The 19,356-nt window shown below is 34.0% G+C and overlaps 1 protein-coding gene across 1 annotated transcript; it reads right to left on the bottom strand.

Annotated features, from left to right (window-relative positions):
* Positions 1 to 4,826: 4,826 nt before the first annotated feature.
* DEFB112 (defensin beta 112) lies at positions 4,827 to 11,241 on the bottom strand. Its single transcript, XM_031935527.1, has 2 exons — positions 11,184 to 11,241; positions 4,827 to 5,053 (listed from the first exon to the last, which is right to left on the bottom strand). Exons 1-2 carry the CDS (start codon positions 11,239 to 11,241, stop codon positions 4,827 to 4,829), a joined length of 285 nt encoding a protein of 94 aa, XP_031791387.1.
* Positions 11,242 to 19,356: the final 8,115 nt, after the last annotated feature.

Genomic DNA, 19,356 nt, shown 5'->3' with positions numbered 1-19,356 from the left:
TGCATTTTTCCCTAAACAATTTTTTGCTACAATATTGATATATAGCAAATAAATATTTAAGCAATTTTAAATTTTATTATAATTTTATTTTTCAAATATATGGAGATTTTTGAATTTATGTTCTTACTCAATTTTTAACATTTTATTTTTAAAATTATAACTCACAGAAAAGTCACCAAATATTATGATCACCTCCTATATTCCCTTCACCCAAACTCACCAATCGCTCAGATTTTGCACTTTTTAAATTAACTCCCATCAATATGCATCTCTCTATATATGTATTTATATATACATACATGTATATGTTTATGCACTTATAAAATATATTTATATTTTTATTTGCTAAATAATTGAAGTTAGTCACAGACATCATAACACTTATCACATCTATTGTAAATAATTCAGCATGTATCTCCTAAGAACATAGATACTCACATATAACTCCAATAAAATTATCCCACTTAGGTAATTTAATTTTTATAAAATATATATTTTTAACATGCAGTCTGTGTAAAATGTTCACAGTGGTATTTATAATGTCTTAGTTTATTTGAATGAGCACTCAGTAAGGATTATATGTTATATAGTTGTCATGTCTCCTTAGTTTCCATTAATCTAGAATAGTTCCTCTTCCCAGACTTTCACTGTCATTCATTGTGTTGACAATTTTGAAGATTCCAGGCCAGTATTTCAGAACATCTTTCATTTTGTAGTTATCTGATTTTTTTTTCCTAATGGATGGGTTCAGAAAAATGTTTAAGGAATTATTACATAAGTGATAAGTCCTACCTACATGATATGACTTGGCTGTGTCCCCACCCAAATCTCCCCTTGAACTGCAGCTCCCATAATTCCTATGTGTTGTGAGAGGGACCTGGTGGGAGATAATTGAATCATTTAGGAGGTTTCCTTCATACTGTTTATGTGACAGTGATCTGGCACTTGTGAATTGGCCAAAATGTAAAGTCCAGCAAAGATTACTTACAATTTCAGTGAATGTTAAAACATTTCCAGGTAACAATTTAGGTTTTTGTACATTATTTCAATTAGCCCTCAGAGCTCATTAAAAATGTTTTTAATTTATAAAAATAAAAATAAGTGTTTTATAAAAATAAGTAACCTCTGTAGATTTGAAGGAAACGTGACAGTGTTGGAATTTTAATTCCTGTCCATTTAAGTCCAAAGCCAGATCGCTTAACTGGAATGTTTTTCATTTTATTATTTTATTTTATTTTACTTCATTTTGTTTTATTTTATTTTATTCTATTATACTTTAAGTTCTGGGGTACATGTGCAGAACATGCAGGTTTGTTACATAGGTGTACATATGCCATGGTGGTTTGCTGCACCCATCAAACCATCATCTACATTAAGTATTTCTCCTAATGCTATCTTCTTCATCAAGTCTAATGGTTTCTTGGAAAAGCATATTATAAGAAAAAGCAATGCAAAGTAATATCACTTGAATTTAAACAGAATATAGTTATTAAATTTAAAACTACTGGAGGTTTAGAAATTATTTTATCATGTCAAATTTTAGGTTGAAAAGGTCTTTTTTCTCTTACTTTTAAACTTCTTATTCTATTTTTTGCTTCTCTATGTTTGATACCAAACAAACTGGATTCTCTTCACTAGTTATAGGATAAAGAAATGATCTAGTCAATCAACAATATGGAATCTAATTATTTTGAACCTATTAAAACCTCACTATCCTGTATAACAAAAATGGTAAAAATAATGTGTATATTATCTTTGCTGGTCAAGTAGAGAACGAAGTTCCCTTCAGAGCAATGAAGGAATTCTATTTATTTGTCATACAAATTATTCTTTTACTTTATCCATTAAAAATCTCTATTCTTTATTTCAGTAAAAGTGCATGGCAGACTTTTTAGAAAAGAATAGCAAGATAAATCTAGCAATTCCATAACAGAAAGATCACCGGGAAAAAAAGTGTAGATAAATATATTTTTATAAAGATGAAGAACTGCCGCAATAACTCTTATTTTTTGCTTATAAGATTCAGCTGGCTTGTGAGATGGAAAAAGCTGGCTTAAAGCGGAAGGAGCTAATTTATCATCTGTTACCTTAACCTTAAATCAAGCAGAGTCACATAACATCAAATCTCCTGTCTGCCCACATAGGTCTCAGTTCATGGATAAGATAACAAACTCTCACCAAAATTCTCTATCACTTTATTTTTCTTGGAGCCACCAGCTGTGTGCTGTCTCTCTCTAATTCCAAAGTTCTAGTACTCACTGCTGATCTTAAATTCACATTTCAGAAGTTCAGGCAACTGATACTCAGAGTTTGGAAAAAATGTTTACAGGAAACATAAAAAGTGGCCAACTATTCTATTTCCCTTTGCTTCACCCCCCTTCACTTTCTATAGAGTAAAAGCCTCACAACTATAAAAGACATTAGTGAAAAACTAGGACAATTTGAATATGGGCCGTTTTTGATAATATCTCTTTAATTATGTATGTCTGTAATTTATATCCACAATATTTTGTAGCTTGAGATGCCATTTTTGTTGGATTTTTTTTTAGAATCTAATAATCTAAAATGTGTCATGTTTTAAAATTTTGTTTTCAAGTTGATTCTAGTACCTAGAAATATAATTTACTTTTTGTATTGACTTTATTTAGTGAGTTTGCTGAATTGTTATATTAATTCTATTAGTTTCTAGATATTAAAAAAATTTAGGTATCTAATCATGTTACATATGAATAATGACAGCTTTGTTTCCTCCTTTCCACTGATTATACTATTTGTCCTATTCTTAACTTAAAGCACTGGTGCAGTCCTCTAGTATAATGTTGTACAGAAGTATTGATAAATTAACAACATTCTTGGTTTATTTCTGAACTTTGGTGAAAGTGTTCAATAATCCACTGTAAAATATGGCGTTTGATGTGGCTTTTGGTATAGGTAAACATTATCAGTTTAAAGTGATTCCTCGGTCCTTATTTTCCTGGTTTTTTTTTTATCATGAGTTAATGTTTTATAACTCCTACAAATCACTAGGAAAGAGATACAATCACTAAAAAACAAACAAACAAAAAGTCTCCAAGACTCAAATACAAATTCACAAAAGAGCATATCTAATGGCCAGTATCAACATCAATTATGGAGAGGTTATCAACATCATTAATGGAGAGGAAAAAGGAAATTAAGACCAAAAGACCAAGATGATATGCATTTACACACACTGCAGAAGGGTTAAAATTGGAAAAAAGGTGGACCAGCTGGAACTGTGGTACACTGCTTATGGGAACTTAAATTGGCATAATCATTTTTTTGCTGTCAATATCTCTAAAAGATAATAATATAAATAGTTTATGTTGAAACTTCTCTACTTCTAGGTATATAACCATTAATAGTGAATGCACAGATTAATAAAATTTAGTAGCTTTATTCATAATTTTCATCTATCCTACCACAGATACATTAAATTGTAGTACGGTATACTGTGAGACTCCTGAAGTGGGGTTCAGAGTTTGAATCATAAACCAAAATCACAAGATGCAAATAGGGTTATTTATCTCCAAATTGACACTGATCCGTCAGCATACTATTACACATATCAGGAACATCATGTATAATTTGGACACCCAGATGCATTTTCCTATGAGCCCAGGTACTGTGTACAGGATATGCTTTGGCTATAAGATTAACCCCAAGCTGACGTGTGTATGTATCGCAGCAGCATAAGAAACCTACCAGGTACAAGTAGCCTCAACTTAAATACCTTGTTACCACATAAATTTAAGTGACTAGCTCCCTTTTCTTCATGAGGCCTTAGTCCACAGATTGTAAGTCACATAATAACCAAGCCTGCCAGCCAAGGACACAGACTAGAGAACATTCTTTAACTAATACTTAGCACATACCAAGCCCTGCAAAACCATCACCTATTTTTAGAGTTGATGTTTCAAAATGTTTGAATAAGCGGAAAATTTTTAATCTAGGTGAGGTAATAAGACCAATTGTGTGTACATGCTTACACACATACATAATTCTGTTACATTATTTTTAAATAACTTAAAATGTACTAAGACACCAATAAGTAGCATGATAAGAATCATCTAATAACGTGTGGAAACATTAAAAACATGAAACAAAGCAAAACAAAGCAAAAAAGTTATTTCACATTATTTCACAATAATGTGAAAAAAGTTATTTCACAATAATGTGAAAAAAATAAATTCACATTATTATTATTGCCACAAGCTATAGGGATTTACCATACTTCTTTTTCCTCCTCAACCTAGTCTCCCTCTATTCTACCTTTTGAGCTTATTCTTGAAAAAAAATCAGTTATTTTTATTTTCATAATTCTTTCAAAAAAGAGAGAACAAGTATAACCCGGAAGTATAAGCAATATGAGAAAGTTATGAGGATTTCATAATCCTTCAAATTTCTTGCAACAATTTTTACCAGTTCAGGGATCACATGTCTTATCAACTCTGTCCCCACTCCTGAGTCTCCTCAAAGAATTCTTGATAGTACTTCACTAATGACTCATAATATGCTTTTCACACTAAATAAGGAATTGGTCCCAGAATCGCACTAAACGTAGTGGTCCCATCATGGATTTTCTTCTCCATGCTGCTTCTATTCCTGAGTTCACATCCCTGCTTTGTATTCTGATTCTTTCTCCTAAGCAAGCACAATGTTTATAAATATTTCAGGCTGAAATATATTTTATTTAATTGTTTATTCATTATAGGTATGCATGCACAGAAATTATAGGTCATTAATAGAGTGATGAAATAATGAGAAGACTTCGTTAAGATGTATCATCTTCTTGTGAATGGATTTCTTCAATGACTTGAGTCTTTAGGGTACCATTCTTGAGTCCCTACTGAGTCCTTTCGGATCCAATTATTTGGGTCCATAGGGTCACATTCTCTCACGCAGCAATGAGTTGTAGGTCTTTCACAGTATGAAATCCTAAGTTCACTATCGTCACATTGATTTCTACATCGACCGCCAATCGCTGTACATGCCTTCCACCTATTAAAGATGATATGGTGCCCTTCACTTCTGGCTGAAAGAAGGCAAGAACAGCTGGAATTAATAATCTAGGTGGGAACTCCCAAGAGTTAAAAGAAGACACGGAAGTAATCACAGACAACAGAGGAGAAATAAAGGAAATGGGATATTTGCTTTAATTTTTTTTTGGTCCATATCAGAGCAGATCAAGGAAATCAACAAGTATACAGTTCCTAAACCAGAGGTTCCATTCCTATGCATTTTAAATAATTTCATAGTGACTCAATAAGGGATTTCTGAAGGGCTTGCAATTTATTAATATTCCTCTGTTTGTCTTGCTCATTGACTAGAATCATTGGATATGAGTGGGACGATCTCCATCCTCTCATTTATCATTCATTCTTAGTACTGTTCTGTGGTAAATGTTCTCTTCCTTTTAAAGATTCCATTGTTCTTTTTAACCTGACTTGAGCAGTTCTAAAATATTGAAAGATACAATTTTATTTTCCTGAAATATCTCATCTCCTCTTGGATCTGCACCCTAGAGTCAAGCACAAGAGAAGTTTTGCTTAAAAAATAGACACTTTGGGGTGATTAGAATAAGAAAATAGTAAATAACCACAAGCTGAGGACATAGTGAACATTTCAGCAAGGCTCATAATTTTCTTTTTACTTTGCCATTTTTCTCTTTCATCCTGAAGTTTCCAGTACTATAGAAAATTTTAAAAAATGTCTCTAATCTCACTTTACACCATAATTTCTTCGACTTTGTAACTTCCACAATTATAAGGAATGATATATGTATCTAGATAGAAGGTCTCTCTGTCACTAACAGAAGTTCTGATCTGTCATTGCAGGTATTCATTTATTCTCTGTATCTCCACATGATAAAACTAAAAATAAGAGGTGCATATCACTGGAGAGCCAGGTTTTGAATCAATATAATAATTTTTTAAATTAATTAAAAAGTTTAATAAAAATTCTGGAAGAGACGTATCTACCATTACTGGACTAATACAAGCATGCATTGCTGGACATATTTCAGAAGGTGGATGAAAATGAGCAAGTCCTTATCACTGATGCACTGATAAGTATGCTTTCATCTCAAAAACTTTTTTATTCTATAATTAACCAATTTCATGTCCATCTATTTAAATAAAATACATATATATCATTTTATACAAAGTAGTAATATTACCCACAAATTTTGCAGCAATAATTTAAAATAACTGAGGATTTTGAGACTACACTATCACAGGATATTCCTTTTACCATACTCTGGATTTGCAATGATGTGTACTCAGTCACCTAGGAACCAGCACTTTATGCAGTTATCTTTGCTAATAATTGTATTTTATTTGTAAATAGTAATAGTAATATGAATAATAGTAATAATAATATTTCAATCCCACATTTACCCTGAGATATGAAAGGTACATTTCATAATCAGATAACCCCAGCATAGTTCTGTTCACAAAGAAACATATCACAAGGGGTATTTCCTTCTGAGAGAAGGAACACAAAATATAAATGCAGAGCTTAATGTAGCACTGTAGATGAAATAGCCATGAGGTTACTACCTACATCAAGAAACAAGATATTACTGGAAGCTCCACACCCTCTCACCACATCACAACCCCCTCCCTCTCCCCTAAGAATAATCACTGTCCTGAATTAACACTAACTTTCTTACTTTGCCTTATATTAATATTTGTATTCCTCAATATGCATTCTTTATGCCTGCTTTTGAACATGTATACACAGAAAATATGTATAAATCTAGATATACACACAAATATATATATACGTACACACACAAATAAATGTGTACATATGTGTATATAATCAGGTGTCACTTAGGGACAGGGATAGGTTTTGAGAAATGTGCCATTAGGTGATTCTGTCCTTGAGCAAACACCATAAACTGTACTTACACAAACCTAGATGGTACAGCCTATCACATACCTAGGCTATAAGATATAGCCTATTGCTCCTTGAATACAAACTGGCACATGTTACTGGACTGAATACTTTAGGCAACTGTAACATAATGGTAAGTATTTATGAATCTAAACATAGAAAAGATACAGTAAAAGTATGGTATTATAAGTATGGGACCGCTGTCCTATATGCAGCCTGACATTGACTGAAACACTGTTTTGCAGCACATAACTGTTTATACTGATAGTCCCAGAATTACAATAATTTGACTCAATTTTTCATCCTTAGAAAGGGGCAAAAAAGATATACATTCAGTGGAGATCAAAGTATAAGTACACATACAACAATGCTGTTTTTCGCTTTCAGTACATTATCAAATACATTCCATGAGATATTTAATAATTTATTATAAAACTCTCTTTATGGTAGATGATTTTGCCCCGTTGTAGGCTAATGTAAGTATTCTGAGCATGTTTAAGCCAGGGTAAGCTAAGCTATGATGTTCTGCCAGTTAGGGTGTATCGAATCCACTTTCAACTGATGACATTTTCAACTCAAAATGTCTTTAACAAGACATAATCCCATCACAAATTGAGGAGCACTGTGTGTGTGTGTGTGTGTATGTGTGTATGTGTGTGTATCTTAGAAAGACAGAGAATCATACAGTTTGTTTGTTTCTGGATTTTTAAATTTATATTCATATAATTCAGCTTTATGGCTGGATGTAGTTTTGCAGCACTGATTTTCATTAATATATAGCATTCACTTTCTTTATCTAATAAACTTTAGATGATCATATAGGTTATTTGTTACAGGGATAATATGGCTGCTCTTAACATTCTTGTACTATTTCTTAAAGCATATTTAATAATCTTCTGTTGTGTAGATTCCAAATTTTAAATATTCTGCTGAATGTATGGTGGTAGTTTATCATGGTTTAAATTAGCATTTTCTTGATTGCAAGTGAAGATGAGCACTTTAAGGAGGTTGTTTATTCACTCTTTCAAGTGGCTTAGGACTTTTTATCTATTTCTACTGAATTACCTATCACTTTCTTATTTATTTATTAGAATTTTAAAATATATTCTAGATTTCAGCCCTTCACTAGTTATATATGTAGCAATTTTTGTATTCTACTCTGCGACTCTACTAAACTGATATACAAGAATTGAGGGAAATTTTGTCATTGAAGTGATTGGTCAAGTGGTGTAATGGACAAGAGGGAAGAACCTTTAAAGGTTGTGGGTCCTAAAACATAGGTTTGGAATAAAGGTGAGCCTGCGGTTACATGAGCTGGTCAGGTACTGAGTGAACCTGGAGCCTGTATCCACAGAGGCCGGCCTCGGGGCTGAGTCCACAGGTCCTTACCTGATGACTATGGCTGTGGAGCTCACCTTGTTCTTGGACAAGCCTGAAGCCTGGGGTTCAGTTTGGTGCTGGGGGGGAAATCCAGAGCCCAGGAACACTGGGGCCAGCCTAGCTCTAGAGAAACTCTGGAAAATGAGTGTGATTATTGGGCCTAGCCTGAATCTGTGGGTGTTGAACTAGCACTAGGGTTACTGGGCAGGCCTGGAGGGGCAGTGAGCCAAGACTTGATGGGCTGACCTAGAGCTAGAGGCTTTCAGATCCGGCCTTGTGCCAGAGCAGACTTGGAAGCTCGGCCTTCAGGTACTGGTCTGAAGTCTGAGGCCATGGGGGCCTGTTGGGTGCTGGGTTCTACTTAGAAAGGCCATCCAGTGTTGGGGTCCAAGGCTAAGTTCTATGGTCATTTCCCTCTCTGGCCTCCACAGGGAGGGTATCTGTCTCCAGGCTGTGCTATCTAGGCTTGGGAGAGAGGTGGCATGAGCAATGTGGCACTGTCCTTCCTACCCTCTTTAATGTATCTTTTCTTATTTCTGTAATCTACCCAAGTGCTGTGATCTCTCACCTGGTTTCCTTAGCTCTTGTGAAGGCATTTTCGTGCATGGATAATTGTTCAAATTAATGATTCCGTAAAGGACAGAGCACTGAAAAGTCCCATTCCAACATCATGCTGATATCCAGTGAAATTTAGTCAAAAAGAATTATTTTAAAGCTAAGTTCCCAGTCCCTTGTCTAGACTTTTGTTGGCTCAATTGCCTTTTTGAGTTGTCTTAATTAAACCGTGCTTTAAGATAAACAGAACACCTTCATCATTCTTTTCATATAACAATATACTTTTTATATCCAAAAATGTCAGTATTTTGAACAGCAGTGATTGATAAAAAATAGTTTTGCCTTGGCCGGGCGCAGTGGCTCACACCTGTAATCCCAGCATTTTGGAAGGCTGAGGCGGGTAGATCACCTGAGGTCAGGAGTTTGCAACCAGCCTTGCCAACGTGGTGAAACTCTGTCTCTACTAAAAATGCAAAAAATTGGCCGGGCATGGTGGTGGGAGTCTGTAATCCCAGCTACTCTGGAGGCTGAGGCAGGAGGATTGCTTGAACCTGGGAGACAGAGGTTGCAGTGAGCCGAGATCGTGCCATTGCACTCCAGCCTGGGCAACAAGAGTGAAACTCCATCTCAAAAAAAACCAAACAAACAAACAAACAAAAAAAACAAAAAAAAGAAAAGAAAAAATTGCCAGCTCTTGGGTAGGAGGGAAACTGAGACAACAGTGTAACTCCTAAGTACAATTGCATTAAAACATTTAAAAAACTAACAATGTTGCTGAAAACTGATTCGAGAAACTTTCTTCATGGAAATGATAAGGGCATTTGCCTAGCCAGCACTTCATCCAAAAAAAATTCAGCCTCTACAACCTTAAAACAAGATTTCTTTCTTGTTTTAAACATGAAATTCAGCCTTCATAAAGCTATGAGGTGAAAGACAAGAACATATAGGTAAACAGGGACTGGGGTAGAGAATATACTCAGAATATTTACTTCATTTCAGTAGAAAAGTATTGATTAAAATGTGCAAGACACAATTCTACTTATTTTATTTTACCTGTGCTGATTTTCTCTGTCCCATGTCCTGCTTTTTCAAATATTGTGGAAGACGTATTTGTCTTTGAGTACATTTTTTCAAGCTTCAGTCTACATATGGTTGTCAATAATTTCACAGGAGTGCTAACAGGTTGGTAAGAGCTCACTGTAAAGTAAAAAAAAATACTTTAAAAGTAGAAAAAAAATTTTCAGAATTAAAGACACAAATGTATTTGCCTCTATTTAATGGTCCTATAGATTTTAAAAGGTTTCACAAAACGATAAACATAAAGTACACATGTCTAAAAATCCAGTTAAATGAATAAATGACTTGACTATTAATAAGTTCACCTTGCATGGCTATTGTTAGGAAAAATAAATCAATACAGGCAAAATGCAGAACAAATGCTAGCTATTAAAATCATTATTTAGAAGAAAACCTATCAGTGTTTATTGAAATCTGTATAATTCTTTGTATCTCAGAAAAGTTCTAAATATAGAGGGAATTCTAATAAGCATACTTTAACTAACTTTTATAAAGAAGAAAAATTATTCTCTGATTTAAATAAACTGCCTTGTTGGTTTACATTATTAATTGAAGTTCATCTGCTTGTTCCCTTTTGGTGAGAAATTATCAGCTAAAAAGCTATTTATGTTTAAATGTTAGGGCAGAGTAGTAGTAAACGAATGAATTACTACAGATTTATTTTAAGGTTACCTCCTCTGATCTCAATACTGACAGATAGCTTGGTAATCAGAGAAAGCAGCAAGATAAAGAAAAAGGAGAATTCAACTGGAAGTGAGCAGTAGACAAGTGCAGCTTTTCTCAATTGTTAATATAATACAATTTGAAACTTTTAGGAAGGCATTTTATCTGATTAACCTCTGCTATAAATAATATCAATGTGGGGATCAATGATTTCCCAGCATAATTCGTAACTTTCCCAGTTTTTTCTAATCTATCAATAGATCAAATTCAGTTAAATTTGAGTGTTGAATAAATGCACATTTCATGAATCTATGAAATCAATGTAGCATTACTTTCTTCTAATCATTTACATATATGCATATATATGAATGTATATTTTTATGTCATTAAGGTGAATTACAGCCTTTTCTAGGATGTTGTGTTTGAAAAATTATTCAAATATTTTTACCTGAGAACTGTGAATAAATGTAATATAACATGGTGATGGTATTAATAAAATGATTTTATAATGTAAATTCTACTTTAAATATCCCAGTTCCCCCACTTTAATGCTGGCCCCTTGATCCCTCTAGCAATAATATTCATATTACCTGGTGGAATAAGGACAGCAAAAAAAAGCAAAATACAGAAAAAGAGAAAGATCTTCATTGTAAATGATTTCTTGCTATAAAACAGTGTACAGATCATTTGTCTGACTCAGCTGTTGTTGAAACAAGGGAAAAAAAACCCTTACATTTAAAGAATTCTTCTGCATAGTTTTGACTACTGAAGCTTATTAAGCGCAAGAACATTTCCATGCTTGGTGAATAGTGCCATATTCAAAGAGATAGTGACTAGAAAAACCTGCTTTGTCACACAAAAGTTACATCTGCTGATTTCTCTTGCAGTCAGTTTCTTTAAGAAACTTTAACAGTTACAAGAATATGGGTATAAATTGCTAGGTGACCAAGATCAGAAATAGTCCTGCAGCAATTCACTTGACACCCCAGAAGTACTAGTTTTATATAATTCCATTCACTATTTTAATGGTCCCAGTATTAACAATGAATCTCAATGTAATAAGAAATCCAAACCATATAACTTTAGGCTGAAATTATCATACAGAATATTTAATTTTATATATAAAAACGTTGAGATCCAGATTTGTCAGGTAATTTTATAATCCACACTTTCTTTATTTAAATATGTATGAACATAAATCATGACAGTATTCTGATGTTTATGGATATTATCCTGTCGAGCTTAGCTATACCACAAAGAAAGGTCTGTCCCCTCAAGTAGGATTTGTGAATGTCAGTGCAAAAACATTCAATGTTATAAAATTAGAATGCATTTCTCTATTTGTTTGTTGTTATTTTCTACACAGTGAGAAGGTATTTCTGAGTTAATTTGTAAGTTTTCCAAAGTCTGCTATAGCAGATATATGATAAAGAGCTGATATTGTTCCCCAGACCCAATAAGGAATAATGATCCAGTGATTCTCTCTTACTACACTCATAGAGAGCACTAAGAATCTGGGTGTAAAGAAGCCCCAGTTAATACTAGTCATCCTTATTTTACATTTATGAGAATGTTATTTGCAAAGGTGTTGCAACTGAAACATGTACAATCAGAATTGTCGCAAAGCTTCCTGGGCAAAGTGATAAAGACACATGATCAGTAATTTTTCCCTTCTACAACCAAATTCTTCACTGATAAAATATGAATTAAAAGTGAAGGACTTGACTAGGTGCAGTGGCTCATGCCTATAGTCTCAGTGCTTTTGGGGACTGAGACAGACAGAACTCTCGAGCCCCAGGTTCAAGACCAGCCTGGGCAACACGGTGAAACCCCGTCTCTACAGAAATACAAAAATTAGCCAGGAGTGGTGACACACGCCTGTAGTCTCAGTTACACTGGGACGCTGCGGTGGGAAAATCACCTGAGCCCTGGGAGGTGGAGGCTGCAGTGAGAGACGATCACGCTACTGTACTCCAGCCTGGGTGACAAAGTGAAACACTGTCTTGAAAAAAATAAAATAAAAAGATAAGAATTTATACTAAAAGCTAAGAACTTACTGGGGTTCGATGAATAGAGGATTTAACTATCATTTGACATAGTATAAGATTATTTAAACCCATCCCTATGTAAGATTAATTGAACAGATATTACTCAAACACCTACCATGTGCCTGTTACTTTTCTAGTTGCTGTGGTACAACTGTGACGAGGATAGGGCACTTGATTGTTGTAGATGAGACAAAGTTCTAATTGGACACTGAAACTAAAACCCAAATTTCATTAAAAATAATTTATATATTACTATGCTTTCTCTGTTATCAGAACTTCTGTGAATAAGCACAAAGAAAGAGGAGCAAAGAAGATAAATGTCTCATTGATTTTTAATTTTAGCTCTTTCCAAAGACATGACAAGAGTGCAATATTGCTGCAAGGACTAAAGTCATTTAGAAATTTTATTTTGAATATCTTATTTGTTAAATCCAAAGTGTGGAAAATTCAAACAGCAACATGACAGCATTACAGCTCATTCACTTAGGGGACTTTGTGACCCAGGTCTAATCCCATGGAGAACATGGAAACTGCTTCTTTTTTTGAACAGGTAAATATAAATCCTGTATTATAAATGTCCCACATATTAAACACATTTTACAGGATCTATACCACAAAACAGAAATAGAGTATGCCTTTCAACATTTGGTACTTGGATGTGAGAATACATACAATTTAAGTTGCTTTTTTTGAATATATTAAGAATTTTAAATCATAAACAATAGAATTATGCAGGAATACTTGGATTCACTGATCTCATGGCCACCTCCTAGTCACTGTAGATGTCTAGAAAACAGATAAATAAAACATTTTCACTGCCTTAAGAAACTCAACTTATTTTTGAAAAGACATGCAAATAAATATATGCCAAATGAATAAAATAAATGCTATGAATGTTTCATGACAAATAGTTCTCATGTGTTTTCTGAGTATAGTATTTTTTTTAACTGAACCACAAATAAATCTCAATTCATTTGAAGCTTGCATATTATAAGGTTTCTGGACCAGAAATTTTGTGGATCTAATAAGAAACCTTGTCCTGAGGATATTAAAGCTAACACTAGTATGCTGAAGAAAATATTTTATCCTTCTTTATTGTCCCTTTATTCTCTAATTCTACATTTGGTTACACAATTAGTGAGTGACTTAGGTTCTACAGTATTTAGGTTTATCAAAAACCTCATCATCCTGGATAATAAAGACATACAACATGTACTTACCCTCTGCTGGTCAAGGAATAAGAAGAGTAACTCCCGTTGGACCACTGAGGGTGCCCCGGCATGAACAAAACGTCCCCAGTTAAGTTGTTTTTTTCCCTAAGAAATTGTTATTTTTCACTGCCTAAGAAAAAAACTTTCAATTTTCCAAAATATTTTGGAGGAAAACATATAGAGAGGTTGAGTGCATTTATGCTTATGCTCATATTCAAATGTCTTCTTCATTAACTACATAGCCATTTTGCTTCCTTGTCATTTGCCACCTAAATATCAGTAAGATAACTCTGCTTGAAAAGATACATCTAGATAATCATCAAATATCCTTTTTCATTTCTTTTTCTTTCTTCTTTTTTTTTTTGAAACGGAGTCTCGCTCTGTCGCCCAGGCTGTAGTTCAGTGGCACTATCTCGGCTCACTGCAAGCTCCGCCTCCCGGGTTCACGCCATTCTCCTGCCTCAGATTGCTGAACAGCTGGGACTACAGGCGCCCACCACCTCGCCCGGCTAATTTTTTGTGTTTTTAGTAGAGATGGGGTTTCACCGTATTAGCCAGGATGGTCTCTATCTCCTGACCTCGTGATCCACCCGCCTCGGTCTCCCAAAGTGCTGGGATTACAGGCTTGAGCCACCGCGCCCGGCCTCCTTTTTCATTTTTAATGTAATTTTAGTGATCACTGTGAGGAGCATCAGCTCCATAGAATACAAATTCATGAATCACCAAGTCCTCTTTTCTCTCTGTTTGTTTTGCTCATTCATTGACTGAAACCAGGACTGGAGTGAAATTTAGTAAACCTGTATGTTAATTAAGCCTCAACAAGCAGATATCAATGATATCCCTGCCATCTGTATAGCTTAATTTTTATGTATATATTAAATATAAATTGGTTACTGTGTAGGTTCATAATTTAGAGACTGATCAAATCTGTTATCACATTTCCTAATTTTATGTTTTAGTAATGAATATATATAGCGCCTTTATCACTGCAAAGGCATTCACTTTTGGAGATTTTTTTTTAAAACAGCATTTAATTTTTTTGTTACATACGATTTAATATTTTCATGAGAAATAAGAATAAAACGAAAAATATACTTTTGGGATAGAGTATTTGCATTCAATAACTATAAAACAGAAAAAATAAAAAGAATTTTCACTGTAAATAATTTATTTAGCAGGTGTAAAGACCCCATTGATGATTTCTGTGGTTGAGGTGTTGTTTAAGCAAGGAAACAAAAGAACTCCCTCATTTATAGAATTTCCTCAGTAATATTGATTATTGAGTCTGTATTGGGTAGAATAATATCATCTATTTTTTATAAACACAAAGAAATCTTCTTGAGAAACTTTACAGTTACAAGGATGTATGTTTAAATTCTTAAAACCTTAGTTTTAAAATTATGCTACAGCAATTTGATCCTTGAGATTTTTTAAAATAAACCTGTCAATGCTGAATCTTGATGTGCAGAGATATCTGCATCATAACAAATTAATTTGAAGTACTGTAAAGTATACTAAGGTTTATAGATGAAGACACTGAAATCCAAAGAGGTTAGGTTCTATATTATGCATTATTTATAATTTATTAAAAATAGACTCACCAACAGTGATAACTCTGCCTTGCTAACCTTAGAATATTTTGATAAAAGTTCCTATAGTAGGACTTATCACAATTCAGAAATATTTCACTTTTTTAAAACTAGAATCCATGACTTTGATTGTTTTCCTAAATTACTGTTATTTCTAATTTAGTGTGTAAAATTTGCATAAGCTATTGCATATTTATCTTTATTCCTCAGATACTGGTTGTGAAGACAGAAATTGATTGGTTCTTTTTCACAACACTTCAAGCATGCCTGGAAAGTGTGGAAAAGTAAGATCTTAACTCATGTTTATATGCAGAGTAACAAGATTATTAATCACACAATCATAATAATTTTAGAATGTATAAAGATTCCAGGAAGACTTCATGATAACTAGAGTGATTAAGTAATTATCTGGGAATTGCTTTACTTCTAAATCTTTTTTCCCTGTATAATCTAAGATGAAAATTATACTATTATACTACTTAAAGTGAGGCTAGTAGCTTGATTATGACGTGTGCCCTTGCTGGGAAGAAAGGACTGAGAATTTTCTCACCAGTTGACATGAGGGAGACCATTTCAGCCTGTCTCCAGGTAAAATGAATGTACCTGGGCCTGTTCAGTGTTCCCAGTAATCAACACAGAAAATTGAATTTTGTTATGAATAAGAATGATTATCAACTTGGATCACCAAGCCCACAGGTAAATTCATTAAAACGTACTTTTGCCACCAGAACTCCTATGAACAAGAAGAACAGAAATGAAAACAAATTCATTGATTTTTTTCCCCCTATTCCTTTCAAAGAGATAAAAAAAAAAGTGAGATTATTCATTTACTGGAGGGCTGCAGCCACTGGAATATTTGCTATGAACCAACATTTTTCAAACTAGAAATGGGAAAATGGCAAAAACAAAACAAAACAAGCAAACAAACAGAAACCATGTTAGTGCTGATTCACTAGGATGTTTCTTGAACTAGGCCTAAATTCATAAAACATATGGAAATTATTTTCCAAACTGAACATGAGTACAAAACTAGGACTATAATTAAATTTGAGGTTGTAATTTTTAACTCTGCAATAACCAGCCTTTTCTTTTTCTCTCAAGATGATAAACACAACCTTTAATTCACATTTTAATGCAAAAATGGTAATTACTGTAAAATTATCATTATTTCTCTCATTTCTTCAAAGTATGAATTAGAGACTTTGCTTTAGAAATGTTATTTTATCTACTATCCACAACAACTTTATAAGATGGATATTGTTTTCTCCTTCTTAAAGAGAGTAAATAACTTCCCAATATCACATAGCAATTAAAAACCTAGAATTCTTACCCTCGCATGAGTAGTCTTAACTATGTAATCATAGTCACTAAAGTTTCCTCAAGTCTTATTATTTCCTTTTTTTCTCTTTTCTCATCTGTAAGATATGGAATTGGAAACTTTTGGCAATTTTCAAACTTTGTAACTTATGGATTATTTTTTGTAATAAAATTGATTATAAAAATTAAGCTGCAGTAGAAGAAGTTGTAGGTCTCTAAATCCCCTTATCCCTGTAGTAAACTGAAAACAATTTAGTAATAATTTTGGCTCCTTTGGAAAACTCATTTTGAGAGCTACTATACTAGTATCTTTTGGGAGACCTATCCGTACCCATCCTATAAGATCTCTTGACATTTCTCATTTAAAACCTGTTTTCATCAAAGAAACTTGTAAATCTAGTGAAGAATTTTATAAATACCATTGGGTGGCTGGGGAGAAATTAGAGATTATGGGTCATTTCTATCCTAGTAACTTACTACACAGGTCAGAGACTATAAAGACTCCTTATTTGAGGACATTATTAAGGTCACCTCAGAGACAAAAAAGCGTATCTTATTCACACTTGACCTAGTAGAGAGAAAGGTCGTAAAGACTCTTTTTTTTTTTTTTTTTTTTTTGAGAGGAGTCTTGCTCTGTTGCCCGGGCTGGAGTGCAGTGGCCGGATCTCAGCTCACTGCAACCTCCGCCTTCCGGGTTTACGCCATTCTCCTGCCTCAGCCTCCCGAGTAGCTGGGACTACAGGCCCCCGCCACCTCGCCTGGCTAGTTTTTTGTATTTTCAGTAGAGACGGGGTTTCAACGTGTTAGCCAGGATGGTCTCGATTTCCTGACCTCGTGATCCGTCCGTCTCGGCCTCCCAAAGTGCGGGGATTACAGGCTTGAGCCACCGCGCCCGGCCAAGACTCTTGATTAAGATGGCTTTAGCATTTCTTCTCATCTTGACTAAACTTTATAGAAGTTTCTTTTTGACTCTAGACCCCCAACTTCCCTATTCTTAGATCATTTTCTTTCAAACTGTGTAATTACAAATTTCCTCTCTACCTCTTTGAGATGTAAATCTTTTCCCAGGCAACTGTCAGTTTTGCAAGCCAAGAACGTCTTTCTCAAGGACATTCTCCAGGAATAGATGATAGCCAGAGTTTGCTAGCCTTTTAAATCCAATGGCATGCAAAAGTGGAAAAATAAATATGACCCAGATTTTGTGATTCAAATAGAGAAGATAGTATTTTCGAGGAAATAGACAACAAAGAATAAGATGTATGTATAAGGTGGTGGCAAGTACAAATTTCAAATGAAAAGAAGATACTTGTCATTTCATGTAACTTCACAAAATCTGCAAATGTAGGAAAAGGAACTTTACTGAGGAAGAGGCTGGGATAGTTATGATGTCATTTGGAGAAAAGAAAAAGATTGAAATAGTAAGATAATTCACAGAAAAGGAAACCAAATGAGAATTAAGTAAAAGGTGAAGGAAACCTTGCCTAGAATTGATGCAGCAGAAAGAGGTATAATTTAAGCAACATTGAATTAATAATGTTTTCTAGTGATCCTCAAACTGGAAACTGCTCACACAGAGTATAAGGTGAAATTTGTAAGGTTGAGGACCCAAGAACATCCTGTAAGATCAAGAACAGATGATTAAATTAATTGAAGATGGAAGTTCTTGCTGAACAGAACCTAACAGTTCAACCCAACAGCGTGTTCTATTTCAGTAAGTTGAAATAGAACAATTTATTCTGAAACAGAATAAATTGTCCATTAAAATGCTGCACTCCCTTTGATCCAAATCTATGCTCCACTGATACTCTAAGTAGTGTTAGTCATTAGATTAGTGATTAAATTTTATTACATAATGGGAATGATGAAAGCTTTGTCTATCTATGAGACAAAAAGGAAAAAAAAAGTCAAAGCAACTAGTTCACAAAAGAATAGAGGAAAATAGAAAATGTGAAAATTGACTTGAAAAGGTCATGAAACATTTTCCTACTTACACTTTCCACTATTTATGTGAGGAGTCAAAGGAATTTGGTTCTAGAGTAAGGTAGGGAACAGTGTTGAAGGTTTTTGTGTGTAGCTAATATTTATCTGAGAAACTTCTTTGCTCTCCTCAGTCACCACTGCAACTCCTCTTAGCTCACAGTCACAAACACATGTGGGAGTAAAACTGTTCACCAGTATGAAGCCCCAGAATGTCAAGGTAGAAGCAGAAGAACCATAGCAAAGATCAACGGTTTTCTCTTTCACTTAAACTGTATTACTACGGCTCGGGAAGTGGTTTCTTCTTCATCCTTGTAAGAAGATGTGCAACAAAGTCCTTTCTCTTTTCACCTAATATAGACTGCTCTCAGTTATACCACAATAAAGGTTCACAAATTTACTCAATAATTGTGGCCCCCACAACACAATCTGTTAAAAAATGTAGTAATCCTTTATACATCTCGATGTTCTCATTGAAAGAGGGAAAGTTGGCTAGAGAGAGTTCTAATGTCTCTTTCATGCTCAAAAGCTTTCTAAAAATTTTTTACAAAGCATTTATTGAATACCGATTTGCTCAGTATTATACTAGACACTTTTCATTTGGTCTATTTATTTCTCACA

This window comes from Piliocolobus tephrosceles, chromosome 5 (genome assembly GCF_002776525.5).
Source record: "Piliocolobus tephrosceles isolate RC106 chromosome 5, ASM277652v3, whole genome shotgun sequence".
NCBI classification, from domain to species: Eukaryota; Metazoa; Chordata; class Mammalia; order Primates; family Cercopithecidae; genus Piliocolobus; species Piliocolobus tephrosceles.
The sequence above is the reverse complement of the archived record's forward strand: the minus strand, read 5'-3'. Positions and strand labels throughout refer to the sequence as shown.

Excerpts from the sequence above, each read along its gene's own strand:
- DEFB112 (XM_031935527.1), bottom strand. The coding sequence starts at position 11,241 with ATGAAGATCTTTCTCTTTTTCTGTATTTTGCTTTTTTTTGCTGTCCTT. Across the intron at positions 5,054-11,183 it reads TGCTGTCCTTATTCCACCAG|CCAGAAGTGAAGGGCACCAT; the intron begins GTAATATGAATA and ends GCCTTCTTTCAG.